Source organism: Artemia franciscana, chromosome 12 (assembly GCF_032884065.1).
Source record: "Artemia franciscana chromosome 12, ASM3288406v1, whole genome shotgun sequence".
NCBI classification, from domain to species: Eukaryota; Metazoa; Arthropoda; class Branchiopoda; order Anostraca; family Artemiidae; genus Artemia; species Artemia franciscana.
The window spans coordinates 4,328,265-4,346,476 of record NC_088874.1 but is presented as its reverse complement, the minus strand read 5'-3'; the positions used below and the strand labels follow the sequence as shown (position 1 = coordinate 4,346,476).

Genomic DNA, 18,212 nt, shown 5'->3' with positions numbered 1-18,212 from the left:
GTGTGTATACACCTGATACGCCCTTGTATTGGTTTGTCGCCTCTGAATTATTTGTCTTTTTTATTGTTTTTAATATTTGGTAAATGATGACTTATATTTACTTACGACACGACTGCCTTTCTATGGATTATTCTTTATGGTTGATTATGTATGGCTATGCTGTTTGACCTATGTAATTGAATGGATGAGTAGGGTTAAGGCCTCATTCAAGTACTGATCTATATTAATTACTAATGTAGGAAAACAGTCTTCCTTTCTCCTTCTGCCTATTTTTTTTTCTTTTTTTTATGGTGTATGTTTATTTCTGTGTTTATTTCTGTGCTGACTACCAAAATACTGTTAAGCCAAAAGTGTGTTCACGGATTTAACATTAACAACATTCAAATTTGCTTTTATATAGAGTTTTAAATAAAAAAACGGCATAAGGATCGGAGAAGTGAATCATACCTAAGACACAAATTCGTCGTCCAGACTAATTTAGTTTTGAACTAAAAAAAAAAAAAAAAAAAAAAAAAAAAAAAAAAAAAAAAAACTCTTACTTCAAAGAAAATCCGGATACCTTTTCTTTTTTCCAGCGTCGCGAAAACAAAATTTGACCCAAGCAAGAAAAGAAGGATTCAAGCGTCAATGAACTAGTTGGTGTTCCAGTCAAAATAGCTGGAATGTATGCCCCAACGACTGGGGCCAATAGCCCGCTTTCTTGAAGCCCAATGTTACCAACAGTGTATATCCCTGAAAAATGATATACAAATAGATTAGCATACATAAAGTGTCAGGATATGTTGAATACATAAGATACTGTCATATACTATCAACAAAAAAAAACTTCTGTCTTCCAGCGTTTCTACTCAGATCTACTAATTTCATCAATTTCGATTCAGAAATTGAGATGAATTTTTTTTTGGTAAACTTCGTTGTCAAAATAGAAAATATTCTAATGACTCCCCCACCCACCATAGATCCTGAAAAAACTTTTTTGTTTCTTCATTAAAAAAAAATCCCTGTTCTCTGGCAGCTACATTTTCGTTAATTGGTCAAATTAGTCCTACTGGTAACTACACCTTACTACTATGTCAAATTCTGAGGCAGTAAGAAAAGCAGAAAAATTTAATGATCTTCTTGTATAAAACGTACATCACATAACCATGTGCAGGCATAAGTAGAATAGAGGATTAATAAAGAAAAAGACCAATTAACAAAGCATTAACAATGCAAAAGTGGTTGATAGAATATATGACCTTTGTGTAAGAACAAACTGTGGATTTCTCTAAGAGTTATGATACGATTGGTCTTAGAATTCCTTACTGACCTTCAAGAAAGTAAGCATGGTTGTACCGACAAAAAAGTCACCAACACCATCTAGCATTTACATTTTCTTGGCATTTTTTCAAGGTTCGTAATTGTGTTGATTTTTTTTCAGACACTGAGATCAGTCACTTATAACTAGACTAATAGAGCTTGTGTAGTAATGTTTTTTTTTTTATTATTTAAGAATTAACGACGCTTCTTGACTACTACGGTCCCTGCGTCGGCCCTGCAGTGCAATCCTCCAGCGTGATTCGATCTCTGGGTCCCGTATTACCAAGCTAAGGTCAAATCCACTGCGCCATCACAGGACGTATGTGTAGTTGTGCAAAATACACAACTACACTAATTAAAAAAATTTGCCTTACTATTACAAGGACAGAATTCCAAAAACGTCAAATGCTAGATGGTGTTGATGGTTTCGCCGACACTACCGCCAGTTTCTACACTAATCAGTTTTCCATACTCTTTGCACAGAATACATTAATCATTGATATTAATACATATACACACATGAGCCACTTCAAGAATAAACTTGCATTCAATTTTATAAACATCTTGAGGTTAATTTTGGAACTTTTAACGTTTGATTTGTTATTAAACCACAAATAGAGAAATATTTACATAATTGGGGCGAAAAGAAGCAAAAAAAAAACAAAAACAAATAGCTTCCTAAGCAATCCAAAAATTTTTATTTTTTTGCTGTAAAATTTTGCTGTTTGCGTTTTAAGAGATCAACTAAAACACTTTATATAAAAGTTACACTTTATATTAAGGTCACTTTAATATCTAAAGATTAATACATTAAAGATTAAGAGTTTAATCTTTTTGTCTTTTAAGATTTTAATCTTTTAAAGATTTTATTATCTAAAGATTAATGTCCAAAGATTAAGATATTAAAGATTAATATCATCTTTAAACAAATATTCCGAATTAAAAGAAACATACTGACCAGCTATCCCAACATCATAGCTTCGGTGGAGTTGCTCCGTAAAAAACACTTCAAAATCCACATTCGACGCTTCTAAATTTTTAACATTACTGTTGCTTCGACAATTAATACTATCATTAACCATAATCATCAAATTTCAGAAAATTGGTACATGGCTTTGTCACTTCAATTCACTTCAGTTGTGTGAGCCAAGGGTTAATGTAGTCAAAAAGCAGTAAAAAAAATTTATAATGATCATCAAGCACTTACCTAAGGCACAAACGAGGGGCGCAAACCAGTCAAGGGTTGTTACTAATCGTTCTTCATAGTCTTCAAGAGGGATAGCCAAAACGAAAAGACTTGCCCATAAATTACCCACTGAAAATTGACATATCAGCTTTGCCCAGTCTATGGGTGGCTGTGAAAACATAATCTTTTATTTTAACTTTACTACAGACTTTCAGCAAAGAAAAGAAGAGATATTACTTTCCTATATTATAGCTACGTGGTAAAAATTATGCTTTATTTTAATTGGTATACATCTGTGACACATTTCCGTAAGTATTTTTTATTTACTGAAAAAACGAACAACTCCGCTCTTTAAAAACCTATTTGGTTTTAAAATTTCCTGAAAGACATTTTAAGACAACAAAAAGAAAAAAAGTTAAGTTCCTCCTGATTGGTTCTGCTGTATGAGATTTTAAGCCTATGAAACCAACTCAAGTCTTGGAGTCTTGGTCTCTTGGTGATCGATTCCAAACATACCTTTTGTTTTTCAAGTGAGGCAAATTAACCGAAAGAGTAATAAAATAGTTAGTTAAATTGTTTTAAGCTGAAAAACAGAAATTATATTATTAGAATTTGGGGGCGGGTGGCATAAAAAAATTAAATTACATAAATTTAACTAAAAACTTTTTCTTATGCCATTAAAAAATGAAATCAACCTCAAAGACTGCAAAAGTACAGGTGATTTAATTTGCATCTTGAGTCATCCCCTTTAATAAAAAAAAGTAAACTGAACAGTATTTTTCTTTAATTAGATTAAATGGCGGTAATAAAAATTAACGCTAAAAATACATTGTATACACTAGTTAGGCACTTGTCCCTGAACATACATCGAGTCCATAAAAATATTATTGTTAGGATAGATCATTTATGCAATAAAACCAATAGTTATGCAGAATTGCATAGTTTCACAGCAGCTCTTAGGGGAGATCTCTTCTCTCTGGCTCTTTCAGCTGGACCACGCATTTTCTGCCTCACTTGGGATTCAAAACTGATGTTGCGTGGTGATTTGTTTAAGACTTAACGCTTAGAATACCTTGTATGCGAAGATAGTTTCACCCACACCCCCCTCAAAGCCCCGCTCTATACGCTTAAGCTTTAGTACAGCTAAACTGAGACCATTTGTGAATACTGCGAATATAGCCACTTGGTAGTTGAAAGTGTTTCTCTTATCAAATGCTTATCTAGATACTTACTAAACATTCGATTTTTTAAAGCCGTTGCACATTCATAAGTCATTCCATTCTTCAGAGCTGTCTGAAAAAAAATACATTTTATCCCATGTCACTGCCTCAGTGTTCGAGTAGGTGTTCTTGACGAATTGCTGAAGAAACCCCTAAGTAGAGAAACATTAGTGCGAATGGCAGAGGTTGAGGGGCGGGGCAGTCCCCTTACATATGAGATAAATTCCGCTGACTTTAAGTTGGAATGTCGCTCTTTATTTTCGTTTAAAAAACTCGTCTTTTAAAAACTTACTTTCTCTTTTCTTTAATTCCGCATCTCGGGTTATCCTAAATATAAGGAGACTAGCACCTCCCAACCACCGCTCTTTAAATTAAATTTCAACTTTTACACGACGCTGAAAAAGGGCTTATTTATTGTATCTTTTCAAAATAAAATGATTTTTTCAATGTAAAGTATTGTTTCCGCAATCCCAAGAGTGTCTATTCCCTTGGCAACCTTCACGCTCAATCCTCAATTCATCCATATCTATGTTCTTCTAAATTAAAGAAGACTAAGATTAAACTCATAATAATCTGAATACCATTTAATTTTCTGAAGCACCTCTCATTCAAAGTTTGCTAATATGGTTCTAAAATCTACCCTAATAGGCTCCCCTGATCCTCTGGGCCCGCTCCCTTGGGGTCGACCCAAGCTGAGTGGATGCCATGCTGGACTTCTAATCCTATGTCCTTTGGGCGAGCGTTCGAGTCTTGATGTAGCACATCCTTTGGCTTGAGGTGGGGGACTATAGTGTAACTCTGCAAGCTCAACCGCCTTGAGTCGGGGGAACCCACGGTTAAATAAATTACCACGCAACATTACTCTTGAATGCCAGATGAGGCAGAAAATGCGTGGTCCAGCTGAAAGAGCTAGAGAGAAGAGATCTCCCCTAAGAGCTGCTGTGCAACCATGCGATTCTGTATAACTGCTAGTTTTATTGTATAAATGATCTATTTTAACAATAATATTTTTATACACTCCATGTATGTTCAGGGACAAGTGTATAACCACGCACCTGTTTAGCTTCCAAAACTTGGAGGCAATAAAAACACTCTAACGAAAAACTAACGAAAACTAACGAGGGAAGAGGATCTGTTGACCAAATTTACACTCTTCAATTAATGACTGAGAAGTGCCTGAGTTATCAAACACCTTTGGTCCTCAGTTTTATAGATTATGAGCAAGCATTCGATTCTGTTGCAGAGCTTTAGCGAAGGTCATATCCCTGTATGGTATACCAGAGAAATGATGTGTGCGAGAATAACACTACTACGAGTAAAGTTGGAAATGAGGTAAGCAGCTTTCGTGTTAAATCAGGAGTTAAGCAGGATTGCGCTTTATCCACCTTTATATGGATCATTTTGATGGACTCTGTCCTAGGGATCACAGGAAAGGCAATGGGTGACCACGGAATAAAATGGGGAGGAAAAACTATCCTATACTTATGTTATGCTGACGATTTAAGCATCCTAGAGGAAAGTGTGAGCAAAATGAATGAGCCAATAGAGGTTTTGGGGGGTTCAGGGTGCTAGAATAATGTTACAAAGACTAGGTCGCTAAGGCTAGGAATAAGTGAAGATGAAAAGGTTACTTTGGGTTACAAAAAGATTGATCAGGTGGACACCTTCACCTACATTGGTAGTACTATCAGTAAAGAATAGGGGAGCAAGGAAGATGTTAAAAGAAGAATAGCCAAGACTCAGGGTGTTTTTTTTTTTTTCTTGGTTGAAAAAAAAAGTTTGGAGGAATAGGAAGATATGTCTGCAAATCAAGAATATTAGAAACTACAACAATTACTACACAAATATTAGAAACTACAACAATTACTACACAATTAGAATATTAGAAACTACAGTGATGACAGTGGTCAATTATGGTTCCGAAACATGGGTGCTCCGAATAGCGGATGAAGATTTGCTAGATGCTTTCCAGAGAAATTGCCTATGGTTTATTCTGGGTACCCAGCTGACTGACCATATTTGAAACAGTGGGCTGTACGAAAAAATGTAGTTGAATCCCACTTTCTAGGGCTATTATGATAAAAATGTTAGTGCACGATCTGCAGATGAATGAAGACAGATTGTCAAAGATTGTGCTTATTCGCCACCCGTCTATGGCTAAACAGAAAGTAGGTGGTTCACGCCTGGGGTGGGAGGAAGTCATAAAGAAAGATTAAAGGAAAAGGGAAACTTCCAGGGAGGTTGTAAAGAGGGAGGCTTTTAAATAAATTGGGATGGAGGAAGAGCGAATGTAGCTGTGTTGGTCTCATGCGTCTTGGTGCTGTAGTGAGTTGTTGTTAGCAGTAATAGTATATTATCGTCAGCATTCCACTTGTTTGGCTAATTCTAAACTTCTGCTGCAATATGACATCTACTCCTTCTTTAGTTTTCCGCTTATTTAGTTTCACGCCTGGGGTGGGAGGCATCCTTTCATGAGCAAAGAGTCACAAATCTTGTTCAAGAATGATAAAAGGATATCAATCAAAAAGGGCTGTATATAACAGATTTTTTTAACCCCTCTTCTCTCCATATACAAATCTATTAACATTGGGGAAATACTGACAGGGTTTTATTTGGTAACTATTAATAAGATATTGGTTTTATTTCCTGATTTGAACTTTTACCTAATTTTATGATTTCTACTTTTTTATTTTAATTCTTGGCTATTTCAGTTTTAACTGCAACTCTTCCTCCTTGTTGGGACAACAATTTTGACCTTTTTCAGTTTTAATCATTTATAGCTTTGACACAAAATTAAGCATTCCTTCTTGTGATTAATATCTTGAAAACAGATTTCAAACAGGTTTATTTTTCTCAATATAATTCATAATCTAGGGTTTTCAGAATAGCTTCTTGATTTTAACCGATTGAATTTTATAACATAATTTTGTGACAGTTTTGAAACAAGGTGCATAGTTTTTGTTGAACAGCTAGCTTATATATCTCATATTTATATTATATATCATATTATATTATATCATATTATACTATATATTATATATCTTATACCTTATTTTTATTGACTTTTTTCAGCCTTTCTTAGTAGCTTGTATTTTGCTTGTCTTTTTTTTCAATAAATGTATTCCTTATCTCTCTATTTTTTTATAAATTGTTTCTAAATACTTTTAAAATCATCTAGCCTTTTCCAATATACTATAGCTAGACATGAGGCCTAGACAGGTCAGAGAAATGGCGTTTGTATAACATTAAGTACATAATGGAGTGGGTGAGAGGCAATCTTGGTATATCCATGGACCTATCTAGACATTTACCTTTGGGTTAGAAACCTTCAATGTGCGCCATTCCCTCTGAAATTCCTTTTCAAAGTTGGCTTCTCGGACATAGTATGGCATATAGAAGAGGTCATATATGAGAGACAGACCAAAAAATCCACAGAAAGTTGTGAGAAAGCAGGCCGTATGTTTTAGTCTTCCTAGGTATAACAGATGGAGTCCAAACAGACCACCAATGAAGAAAAGAATGTATGCTATTACTACATTCTTCATGATCTAAAACAAATAGAGATAATCAAACAAACAGTAATCAAGGAATAATGGAAGAAAGAAAAGATTTATCAGAGAAAAAAAAAATCATTTTTGGACTATTTCCAATATTTCTGGAAGGGAAATTCCCAGTCCCTGCGTACATTTCTGACTATTTCAATTACTTTAATAATATTTCACATTATATTATTAAACCCAATTCTAAGAGACTGTAGAATTTAAAATTTGTCAGAGAATTTAGAAATGACTGTATTTTCCAAGTCAGGCTAATGCAAGCCAACCATCGAGAAGAAGAAACAAGAATAAAAAAGCAGCAGAAATATATTGTAAAAAATATACTAATATACTAAATAACTAATAAACTAAATATACTATATTGTAAACAAGCAAATTATACTAAAAGAAATTCCACAGCCATGAAGAGCCCAGAAGAAAAATATAGAAGCAATACCAAGTAAAAGTATTATGCTTGTACTGTAAACTCATTGTACACAATTAGTATTAGTACTACAATACTATTAAAAAATAGTTTATAACAAGTGCAGTGACAAATTAATAGGGACCCAAAATTATGCAAATAGCACATTCTTCAGAGATATATAGTAGCAGAAGAGAGGGCTCATTTTACCCTGAGACATATGCCTTGGCAACATGACTGATACAAACATGACAACAAGTTCACAACAGATTTTTCATTCAGCAGAATATAAGGACTCAAAGAAAACCAATGGTCATTCCAACTTTGTAATTTTTAATCGTTTCTTTTTATCTTACACCAAACCCCATAGTGGTTAGTTGCAATAGCAGGTCACATGTACTGATCCTCATCTAACATCACCATCATAACATCATCAAATCTAATGAAATATTGGTAGTAGTGTTGGATGTCATGAAATTTTGGTTTAGTATTGTGCTAGCCTACCATTTACAGAAAACAGTATGTGAAGAATGTTGTTAAAACACTATTTTTCCTTTAAAAGCTTCTTTTTGCTCTGAAAATCCCTTTTTTCTCCAAAAAGCAGCGCTTTATACTCTTTCTCTATTTTCCCTTAACATGGTATTGAACTGTCAGATGCTTTATTTGACTGCATCAGCTTCTTCAGAATGAGTTCAGAAAAAAAAAAAAAAAAATACATGTTATTTGACTCAAGCAGTATTTTTTCTATCAACTTTACAAGGTGTAAAGATACCAGCAGGGGTAGGGACAGAGGGAAATTCTCCCTAGTAAGAAAAAAAAAAAAAAAAAACTTTACTTTGAGAGCTAGGCTGCAGGTTATTTGCCTCCTTTCTCCTCAGGTTGATATAAGTCTAAATAATTGATATTTTAAGAAAGACTAATATCTTTTAGCATATTCAGAGTGCTTTCATTCATTACCATTACACCTAATTATTACAGCACAAAGTGCACTGATACCCAGCCTTATTTCATGATTTCCATTATAATACTTAAACATTTTTATCTTGAAAACTACTGGATGCTGATGTCTTATTTAGAGTTAAAAAGAGTAATATTATTTCACTCAATGATTTATTAATTTCTTCTTATTACTATTGGCGCTCATTTGGTATATACTGAATACAACAGAAAACGAAGAGGAAAGAAAAGAAACTGACTTCATAAAAAAAAATGGAAATTGCACTTTCACAGATAAAAAACAACAGCAAGCTATATTTACATTATAATACAAACTTAGCTATACACAACCATAGTGCCAAGGGGGAGTTTCAATATTGTTCTATTATATTTTCCATTTGATGAGGTTACAGCTTCCTGAGAGACTAAAAAAATTAATGAATTTCAGACTGCAAGGTGTTGAAGTAGGTATTTGGAAAACCTGAAGAAGCACAGACAAGTATTTTCTTTTGTCTTTATAACTGAGAAACAGGTTTCTATAGAAAGGTAAGACATAAAGTGATAATAGTACTTGGTTTGGTGCGGGATCAGGAGTTCAGCAAGGTTTTGTCCTATTCCTATTTACCTGGATTATTTTGAATGATATTGTCCTAAGGAACATGACTAAAGCTAAAGAAGCACGTGGTATGAAATGACAAGGTGAAAAAATCTCCTAGACTTGGACTTCACAAATGATTGTAGTACCTCAGATAAATTTTTTTTAGCAAAATTAACAGACTTTTGGTGGTTTTGAAGATCCGGAATGCAAAGCTAAGTTTGAAGATTCACGTAAGAAGACACATTTGTTTAGACTAGGAAAAAATAAGGGTGAAGAGGTAATATTAGGCAACAAGAAAAATGATCAGCTTCACTTACCTGAGTACTATTATTAATACAGAAGATGGATGTATTGAAGATATAAAATGTAAAATACCCCACAAATTTATTCTTTTTCAAATAATTTAGCTAGGAAGAAAGTGAATACATCAGTTGATGCCTATTTTAATGTTCTTTCTAAATTTGACAGTCCCTTTATTTCTGGGCAAATTTCATTTTGAACCCTCAATTGAGCCCCAAAACGTAACTTATTATAGTATTTAGACTACAATGTAAAGTTAAAAACAAATTAGATATTCAAATTAGCTTTTAGACAAGTCCTTAAACAACCCTCTATGATGTTTTAGTGCCCTTCAAGACACAAAGAAAAAAAAACAGAACAGAAAAAGTACTAAATAATTGCTACATACAGCCCTAAATAATACATTTGTCCATTGCTTGGATCATTGTACACCTCTTTATTAACAGGCGTTTTATTCTTAGTCTGGTTAATAGCATATTGACATTATAAAATAATGTAACAGCTAGATAAACGCACTTAAAAGAGAATTAGATACTATATTTAGAAAATTAGATGGGAAGTAAAGGAAATGAAGAACCTAATTAATAGACATTTTCTGCAGACAATACAGTAAGAATTTTGTTATGATTGTGGTTTCTTGTTATTCTGTATGTAGCTTAGGGCTATTTCTGGCCTTATTAGGTGGGGCGTACTTTTGTCCTGATAGCAAATATGTTAGGAAAGAATGTTGATTGGGGAATGGAATTGCTATTCTATTGTTACTATAGTGTTTTCTTTGAAAATGCCCATAGAAAAGAGGGATGCTAGTGTTTTCCAGGTTTCATCTCTACCCCTTTCCTATTTTCAAGGCTTAGAATACTGCACAGAGAGGATGTCTACACCCAGCTTAACTTTGAAAATATCATATTTTTCTACAAATTTGGTTTGAGTCTCCTTTTTTTTAACTCTAGGCATATAAAGTGGTAAATATTTTGTTGTTCATATTATTGACTTCCGAATAAAGCAAATATACCACTTGATGCCTTTTTTAATGCTCTTTATGGATACAGTAACCCCCTCTCTTGCAAATTCAAATTTTAGCCCTTTTTGAACTCTTAAAAATAACCAGGTATTTCTAATTTGTAGGTGTAAAGAAGGCTTAAACTAGGGATTTCAAATTAACTTTTTGATTTTAAATCCATTTTTTTGAAGTTATATAATCCAAAAGCATCGATTTATCATGAATAAGTTGGATAAAATATTCAAAACATTTTCTCCGTTTTTCTGTCCGCCATGATTCTTCTGTTGGCTTTGGTATTTTTTTGACATAAAAGAGTAATGGCAGTTTTTAAGCAGCATTACAGAAAAAGAAGAGAACATGACAGACTTGTTTTGATTTTTTTTTTAGTTGACCTAATCTTAACAAATCAATGTTTTGAATTTTACAACTTTCACAAAATGGATTTATAATGAAATAGCAAGTTTGAAACAAATGTTAAAACCCACATTTATGTAAAAAAAAAAAAAAAAATAGAATGAAGTTATTTTACTCAGGGTCCTAAAAGGGCTTAAAATTGAATTAGCAAGAAAAGTGACTATACTAATCAGAAAGAGTATAAAAAAAAGGTATCTAGTGGTATGATCAGTTTATTTGTAAGTCAATAATATGAACAACAAAATATTTACCTAGAAAATACAATTGAAAAGAACTTAAGCTGTATTACGATTTATTTTCCAATTCAAGGCATCATTTTCAAAATGGTTTAAACTCTTACAAACCAAGATTTGAAAATATTACAGGACTCAGAACATGTGGTTTCCATGCACCTTGATGTTTGTGGTGGATCTTTTCCTGGAAGTTTTATTTAACAACACAAAGCCTGTGCATATTCACTAAAAGTCAGGCCCCTTTGGAGGAGGAAGGGGTTGAGGTTGATGTTTTTGTGGATTTGTGTGCTTTTACTTTTAATTTGCTGGCTACTAATTGAACATACCACTTGATGCACCTTTAGCATCCTATCCAAACATGCTAGTCACAATCCTTACAAATACTGAATTATTTACCTTATTTAAATCTTAAATAGCATTATTATTATTATTACTTTAATACCAATTATCAAAATTCATTATAACACCTTGAAAATGAATGTAAAATGGTAAATTTTCTCATTAACTCACTAATAACAAAGCAGAGATATACAAATACCTCTTGAATCAGAATTTCATCCTGAATCTAAATATAACATTCATTTTTATTGGAAATGAGCTTTATCCTCCCCCCCCCCCCAATGTGCAAATATATAGCCTACCCCGAATAAAATTTCCACTATGTTGACAAACTGTGCTTATATATCCTATGCATTGTGACGAGGCATGAAGAGCTAAGAGCCAATAGATCATATGAAATGAACTCTAATAAAATTCTATGAATCAATAGATTGATTTAAAACAAAAATAAGAGGCTTAATACCGGCCAGGATTTAAAATAAGAGCTCGCTCTGAGTCACTATGTCCTTCTAAATATCAAAACTCATTAAGATCCAATCACCCACTCGTATGTTATAAATACTTAATTTTTTCTAATTTTTCTCTCCCTTTAGCCCCCCAGATGGTCGAATCTGGGAAAACGACTTTATCAAGTCAATTTGTGCAGCTCCCTGACACGCCTACCAATTTTCATCGTCCTTGCACGTCCAGAAGCACCAAACTCTAAAAATCACTGAACCCTTCCCCCCAACTCCCCCAAAGAGAGCGAATCCAGTAAGGTTTCGTCAATCACGTATCAAGGAGATTTGCTTATTTTATCCACCAAGCTTCATCCCAGTTCCTCCACTCAAAGTGTTTTCCAAGATTTCCCCCTCCAACTCCCCCCAATGTCAAAAGATCTGGTCGGGATTTGAAATAAGAGCTCTGAGACATGAATTCCTTTTAAATATCAAATTTCATTAAGATCCAATCACCTATTCGTAAGATAAAAATACCCCAATTTTCACGTTTTCCAAGAATTATGGTTTCCCCCTCCAATCCCCCCAATGTCACAGGAACTGGTCGGAATTTAAAATTAGAGCTTTAAAGCACAAGATCCTTCTAAATATCAATTTTCATTAAGATCTGGTCACCCTTTCATAAGTTACAAATATCTCAATTTTCAAAATTACCCCCCCCCCCCCAACTCAACCACGGAGAGCAGATCCGGTCCGGTTATGTCAGTCACGCATCTTAGACAGGTTTTTATTCTTCCCATCCAGTTTCATCCTGATCTCACCGCTTTAAGTATTTTCAAAGATTTCTGGTACCCCCCAGCTACCCCCCAGTTATGCTGGATCCGGTTGAGGTTTAAAATAAGAGATGTGAGTTACGAGGTCCTTCTAAATATGAAATTTCATTAAGATCCGATCACTCCTTTGTAAGTTGAAAATACGTCATTTTTTCTAATTTTTCAGAATGACCACCCCCCCCCAATAGGGCGGATCCGTTCCAATTATGTAAATCATGTATCGAAGACTTCTGCTTATTTTTGCCACCAAGTTTCATCCCGATCCCTCCAATCTAAGCGTTTTCTATCATTTTTGGTTCCCCCACCCCCAACTCCCCCCAATGTCACTAGATCCGTCGGGACTTAAAATAAGAGCTCTGAGACACGATATCCTTCTAAATATCAAATTTCATTGGGATCTGATCACCTGTTCATAAGTTAAAAATACCTATTTTTTTAGTTTTTGAGAATTAACCCCCCCCCCCCAACTACCCCAAAGAGAGCAGATCCGGTCCGGTTATGTCAGTTTCGTATCTTAGACATGTTTTTATTCTTCCCATTCAGTTTCATTCTGATCTCACCACAATAAGTATTTTATAAGATTTCTGGTTCCCCCCAACTGCCCCCCCCCCAATTACACTGGATCCGGTTAAGATTTAAAATAAGAGATCTGAGTTACGAGGTCCTTCTAAATATGAAGTTTCATGAAGATCCGATCACTCCTTTGTAAGTTAAAAGCACGTCATTTTTTCTAATTTTTCACAATTAACCCCCCCCCTCCAAAGAGCGGATCCGTTCCAATTATGTAAATCACGTATCTAAGGCTTCTGCTTATTTATCCCACCAAGTTTCATCTTGATCCCTCCAATCTAAGCGTTATCCATCATTTTAGGTTCCCCCACCCCAAGCTTCCTCCAATGTCACCAGATCTGGTCAGGACTCAAAATAAGAGCTTTGAGACACGATATCCTTCTAAATATCAAATTTCATTGTGATCCGATCACCCATTTGTAAGTTGAAAATACCTCATTTTTTTAGTTATTCACAATTATCCCCCCCCCCCCAACTACCCCAAAGAGAGCAGATCCGGTCCGGTTATGTCAGTCACGTATCTTAGACAGGTTTTTATTCTTACCATCCAGTTTCATCCTGATCTCACCGCTTTAAGTATTTTCTAAGATTTCCAGTTCCCCCAACTGCCCCCCCCCCCAGTTACGCTGGATCCAGTTGAGATTTAAAATAACAGATCTGAGTCACGAGGTGCTTCTAAATATGAAGTTTCATGAAGATCCAATCACTCCTTCATAAGTTAAAAATATGTCATTTTTTCAAATTTTTCAGAACTAACCCCCGCCCCCCAATTGAGCGGATCCGTTCCGGTTATGTCAATCATGTATCTAGGACTTGTGCTTATTTTTCCCACCATGTTTCGTCCCAATCCCTCCACTCTAAGTGTTTTCCAAGTTTTAGGTTTCCCCCTCCCAACTCCCCCCCAATGTCACCAGATCTGGTCGGGATTTAAAATAAGAGCTCTGAGACACGATATCCTTCTAAATATCAAATTTCATTGAGATCTGATCATCCATTCATAAGTTAAAAATACCTCATTTTTTTAATTTTTCAGAATTACCCCCCCCCCCACTACTCCAAAGAGAGCGGATCCGTTCCGGTTATGTCAATCATGTATCTAGGACTTGTGCTTATTTTCCCATCAAGTTTCATCCCGGTCCCTCCACTCTAAGTGTTTTCCAAGATTTTAGGTTTCCCCATACCACCTCCCCCCAATATAACCAGATCCGGTCGGGATTTTAAATAACAGCTCTGAGACACGATATCCTTCAAAATATCGAATTTCATTAAGATCTGATTGACTGTTCGTAAGTTAAAAATGCTTCAATTTTTCTATTTTTTTCTGAATTAACAGGCCCCCTACTCCCTCCCCTCAGATGGTCAAATCGGGAAAACGATTATTTCTAATTTCATCTGGTCCGATCCCTGATACGCCTTATCCAGAAAATCAGTTAGATAGGTATGATATATTTCAATCCCCTCCCCCCCCCAAAAAAAACTCACTAGCACAATCACAAATCCCCCACTAAGGCTGCATGGGTGGTAAAAAAGGTTTTTTTTATAGCATGTCTCCTTCAAGTGAGCCAATATTCTAGACTTTTGCCCATTGTTATATACTCCTTAATTGTTCAAAATAGTACTACAGACTAGAGCATGTCCTGGAAGGAACTTCAAAGTAAATATCTTGATTAACAGAGCATTCAGATAGTTAAGAAAGTAACTTAACTTTGTAATCAGAGTTTCATCCTGAATCTAAAAATGACATTTGATTCTGTTGTAAACTCAATTTTAATCCCTTTACAGACCCACAAAGATGGACCCTTTTTTCTTAGATTAGATAAAGCTTATATACCTGTGTTAGCATCAATCTTGTTAAAATCGTTTACCCACAAATTGAATCAGCACCAACATAACTAAGAATCAATAAATGCATGGAAAATATGTAGTATAGGATATGTATTTGGACAAGGTTGGAAAGGAAAATTTAGGTTAAGTTAGGCTAGGTTAAAATTGACTTTGCAACAGAAACAAATGTCATATTTGGATTCAGGAAAAATTTCTGATCCTATAGATAGCTAAGTTTGTTTCTTAGCTATTTGAATACTTGGTAAATCAGGATATTTATTGTTTTGAAGTACCTATCTCTACTCCTTACCTCTCTAAAGGGAACTGACCTTTAATATTTATTTTATTTCATAAAATTTTTTATTTCATAAAAGTCAAACCTTGCAAAATGGGTCATCAACTCAAATGAAGTACTCCCAGCTTCACTATTCCCTATTCACACTATTACATTATTCCCAGCTTCACAACTTTGCTTCATCCCAATTTATGAAGTCTCAAAGATCTGCAAATAATTTTCTAAATTTAGAAAACAGCAATTCATACGGCTTGGAATTCTACTCAAATAACTGGAGTTGCAATTTTAAAACCAAAACCAGAGAAAAAGAAACTGAAAAATGGAAATCAAGGTAAAATGCTGTTTTGTCAAAACTTCCAACACACAGCCTGTGAAGTAGTTGAATTTCAAAAACATAGAAATCAGAAGAGGATTAGGTAAATATAGAACAGTTTATATAATTGACCTACAAATAAAGTTAACATACTACTCAATGCCATTTTTATACTTTTTTTGAATAAAATAATTGATTTTCTTGCAAATTCAAATTTGAGCCCTTTTAGGACCCATTAAAATGATAATTTCTTTCTGTATTTTTTGAATATAAAATTGGGTCAAAACATCTGTTTCAATCTCACTATTTCATTATGAATCCATTTTGTAAAAGTTGGTTCAACAATTGGTTCTATTGCAAATTGAAATTTGCATACAACATTTTGCATCTATACATTTTACATTTTGCATACAACATTTGCATCTATACAACATTTTACCTTAATTTTCAGTTACCAGTTGCCTTTTCTCTGCCTTTAGTTCTGAAAATGCAATTCATGTTATTAGAGTAGAATTCAGAGCCATATTAATGTTTTTTTTTTCCAAAATTTAGGAAAAGTATTTGCATATCTTTAAAACCTTATAAAGTGGGATTGAGTAAAGTTGTGTAGCTGAAAACAATTTTGTTGTACTTCATTCAAGCAGAAGATCTATTTTGCAAGGTTTCACTTTTATAATATAGATATTTTTGAAGGTCATCAAAGGTCAGGGCCCTCTAGAGAGAGGAAGAGTTGAGGTAGGTACTTCAAAATACCTTCTGGAACATACTTTAGCTTGTAGATCTATCCCTGAAAGTTCCATTTTCTTAATCTAACCCCTTTCCGAGGTAGCAAGAAGTCAATCAACTAGAATTTTACCCATATTTCTAAGGGTCATCAAAGGTCAGGACCCTCTAGAGGGAGTAGAGATAGGTACTTCAAATTACCTTCCTGGGACATAGTTTAGCCTGTAGACCCATCCCTGAAAGTTTCATTTTCCTAGGCCAACCCCTTTTAGAGATAGCAAAAGGTCACTAAACTAGAATTTTACCAAAAAGGCATCAAGTGGTATGTTCACTTTATTGGTAAGCCATTTATATGAACTGTGATACAATTACCAGATGTTGGTATTGACATATTTACCCTCAACATTTATTGAGGGTTAAGATAGTATTTTGGCAATACCTTCCTGGAGTATGTTTTTGGCCATGGATTCATTAGGGGAGGTTTTACTTTCCAAACCAAGCATAACCACTTTCCAAGATAGCAACATGTAGCTCATCTAGAATTTTACGAGATCTTACACAAAGAATCCTGGGTAAAATTCTAGTTGAGTAACTTCTTGCTATCTCAGAAAGGGGAGAGGTTAGGGAAATGAAACTTTTAGTGATGGTTCTACAGGCTAAAGTATATCCTGGGAAGGTATTTTAAAGTACCCGCCTGCACTCCTTCCCCCTCTAGAGAGCCCTGAAATTAGCCTACATGACAGGTCTAGGCCTATACCTATTGAAATTTAAACAAAACAACATTTTACCTTAATTTTCAGTTACCAGTTGCTTTTCTCTGCCTTTAGTTCTGAAAATGCAATTCCTGTTATTTGAGAAGAATTCAGAGCCATATCAATGTTTTTTTTTCTTCAAAATTTAGGAAATATATTTAAATCTTTAAAACCTTATAGGCTAGACTGGGATTGTGCAAAGTTGTGAAGCTGAAAACAATTTGGTTGTACTTCACTGAAGCAGAAGATCTGTTTTGCAAGATTTCACTTTTTTATAATACATGTATTTTTAAAAGTCATCAAAGGTCAGGGCCCTTTAGAGGGAGAAGGAGAGGAGGTAGGTGTTTCAAAATACCTTCTTGGGACATACATTAGCCTGTAGATCCATCCCCAAGTTTCATTTTCCTAATCTAGCCCCTTTTTGAGATAGCAAGAAGTCAATCAACAAGAATTTTACCAAATCCTGCTAATCCTATTTTTTTGACCCTAACTTTCTCTTTTAGAAAAAGTAGGCTGACAGATAGCCTAGGCAAATTTATACATAGTGATGATTCATTTAAACTAGCCTGTAAAAAAAGTGAGTTAGAAGTTGGGACAAGATGTTTACAGGGCCTACCGTTTGACAATGGCCTAAGGTTTAGTTCAACAATGTCCAGGACCTATTTTTTCTCTCTAGATTTTGCCCCAACTGATGAGCTAGGCTATGATATTCAAATAATTTGTCTCTACTTTAAGGAAATGTACCCCGTGTTCTTTTACTTGTCCGATTACTTATCCGACTAGTCCAAGCGTTTTGAGATGCACACGACGTCAGAGTTGCGTTCGAATCGACTCGAAAAAGTCAACTTAAAAGTTGACTTTTTTCTCTGCTGCCGTTTTATTTAGTAAAAAGTTGACCTAGAAAGTCAACACAGAATTGCGAATCGAACGCTTCAATGGCAAAAAAATTAGAAATATGAAATTGTTTAGTCTAAAGAAAA

General features: G+C 34.5%; 1 protein-coding gene across 6 annotated transcripts in view; it reads right to left on the bottom strand.

Moving 5' to 3' along the window:
• The window catches only part of LOC136033595 (uncharacterized), a 29,814-nt gene extending 11,811 nt beyond the window's left edge, over nucleotides 1-18,003 (bottom strand). Inside the window, exons 1-4 of one of the 6 annotated variants that reach the window (XM_065714370.1) lie at nucleotides 17,977-18,003; nucleotides 7,017-7,253; nucleotides 2,507-2,654; nucleotides 540-732 (exon numbers count right to left, since the gene is read on the bottom strand). In XM_065714370.1, coding sequence (XP_065570442.1) covers nucleotides 540-732; nucleotides 2,507-2,654; nucleotides 7,017-7,250 — 575 coding nt within the window. In that variant the 5' untranslated portion in view covers nucleotides 7,251-7,253; nucleotides 17,977-18,003. Of the gene's footprint in view, nucleotides 1-539; nucleotides 733-2,506; nucleotides 2,655-7,016; nucleotides 7,254-16,196; nucleotides 16,220-17,268 lie in introns of those variants that run through there. The other 5 variants (XM_065714372.1, XM_065714369.1, XM_065714367.1 and 2 more) reach the window with 5 other exon arrangements.
• Between the last annotated feature and the right edge of the window lie 209 nt (nucleotides 18,004-18,212).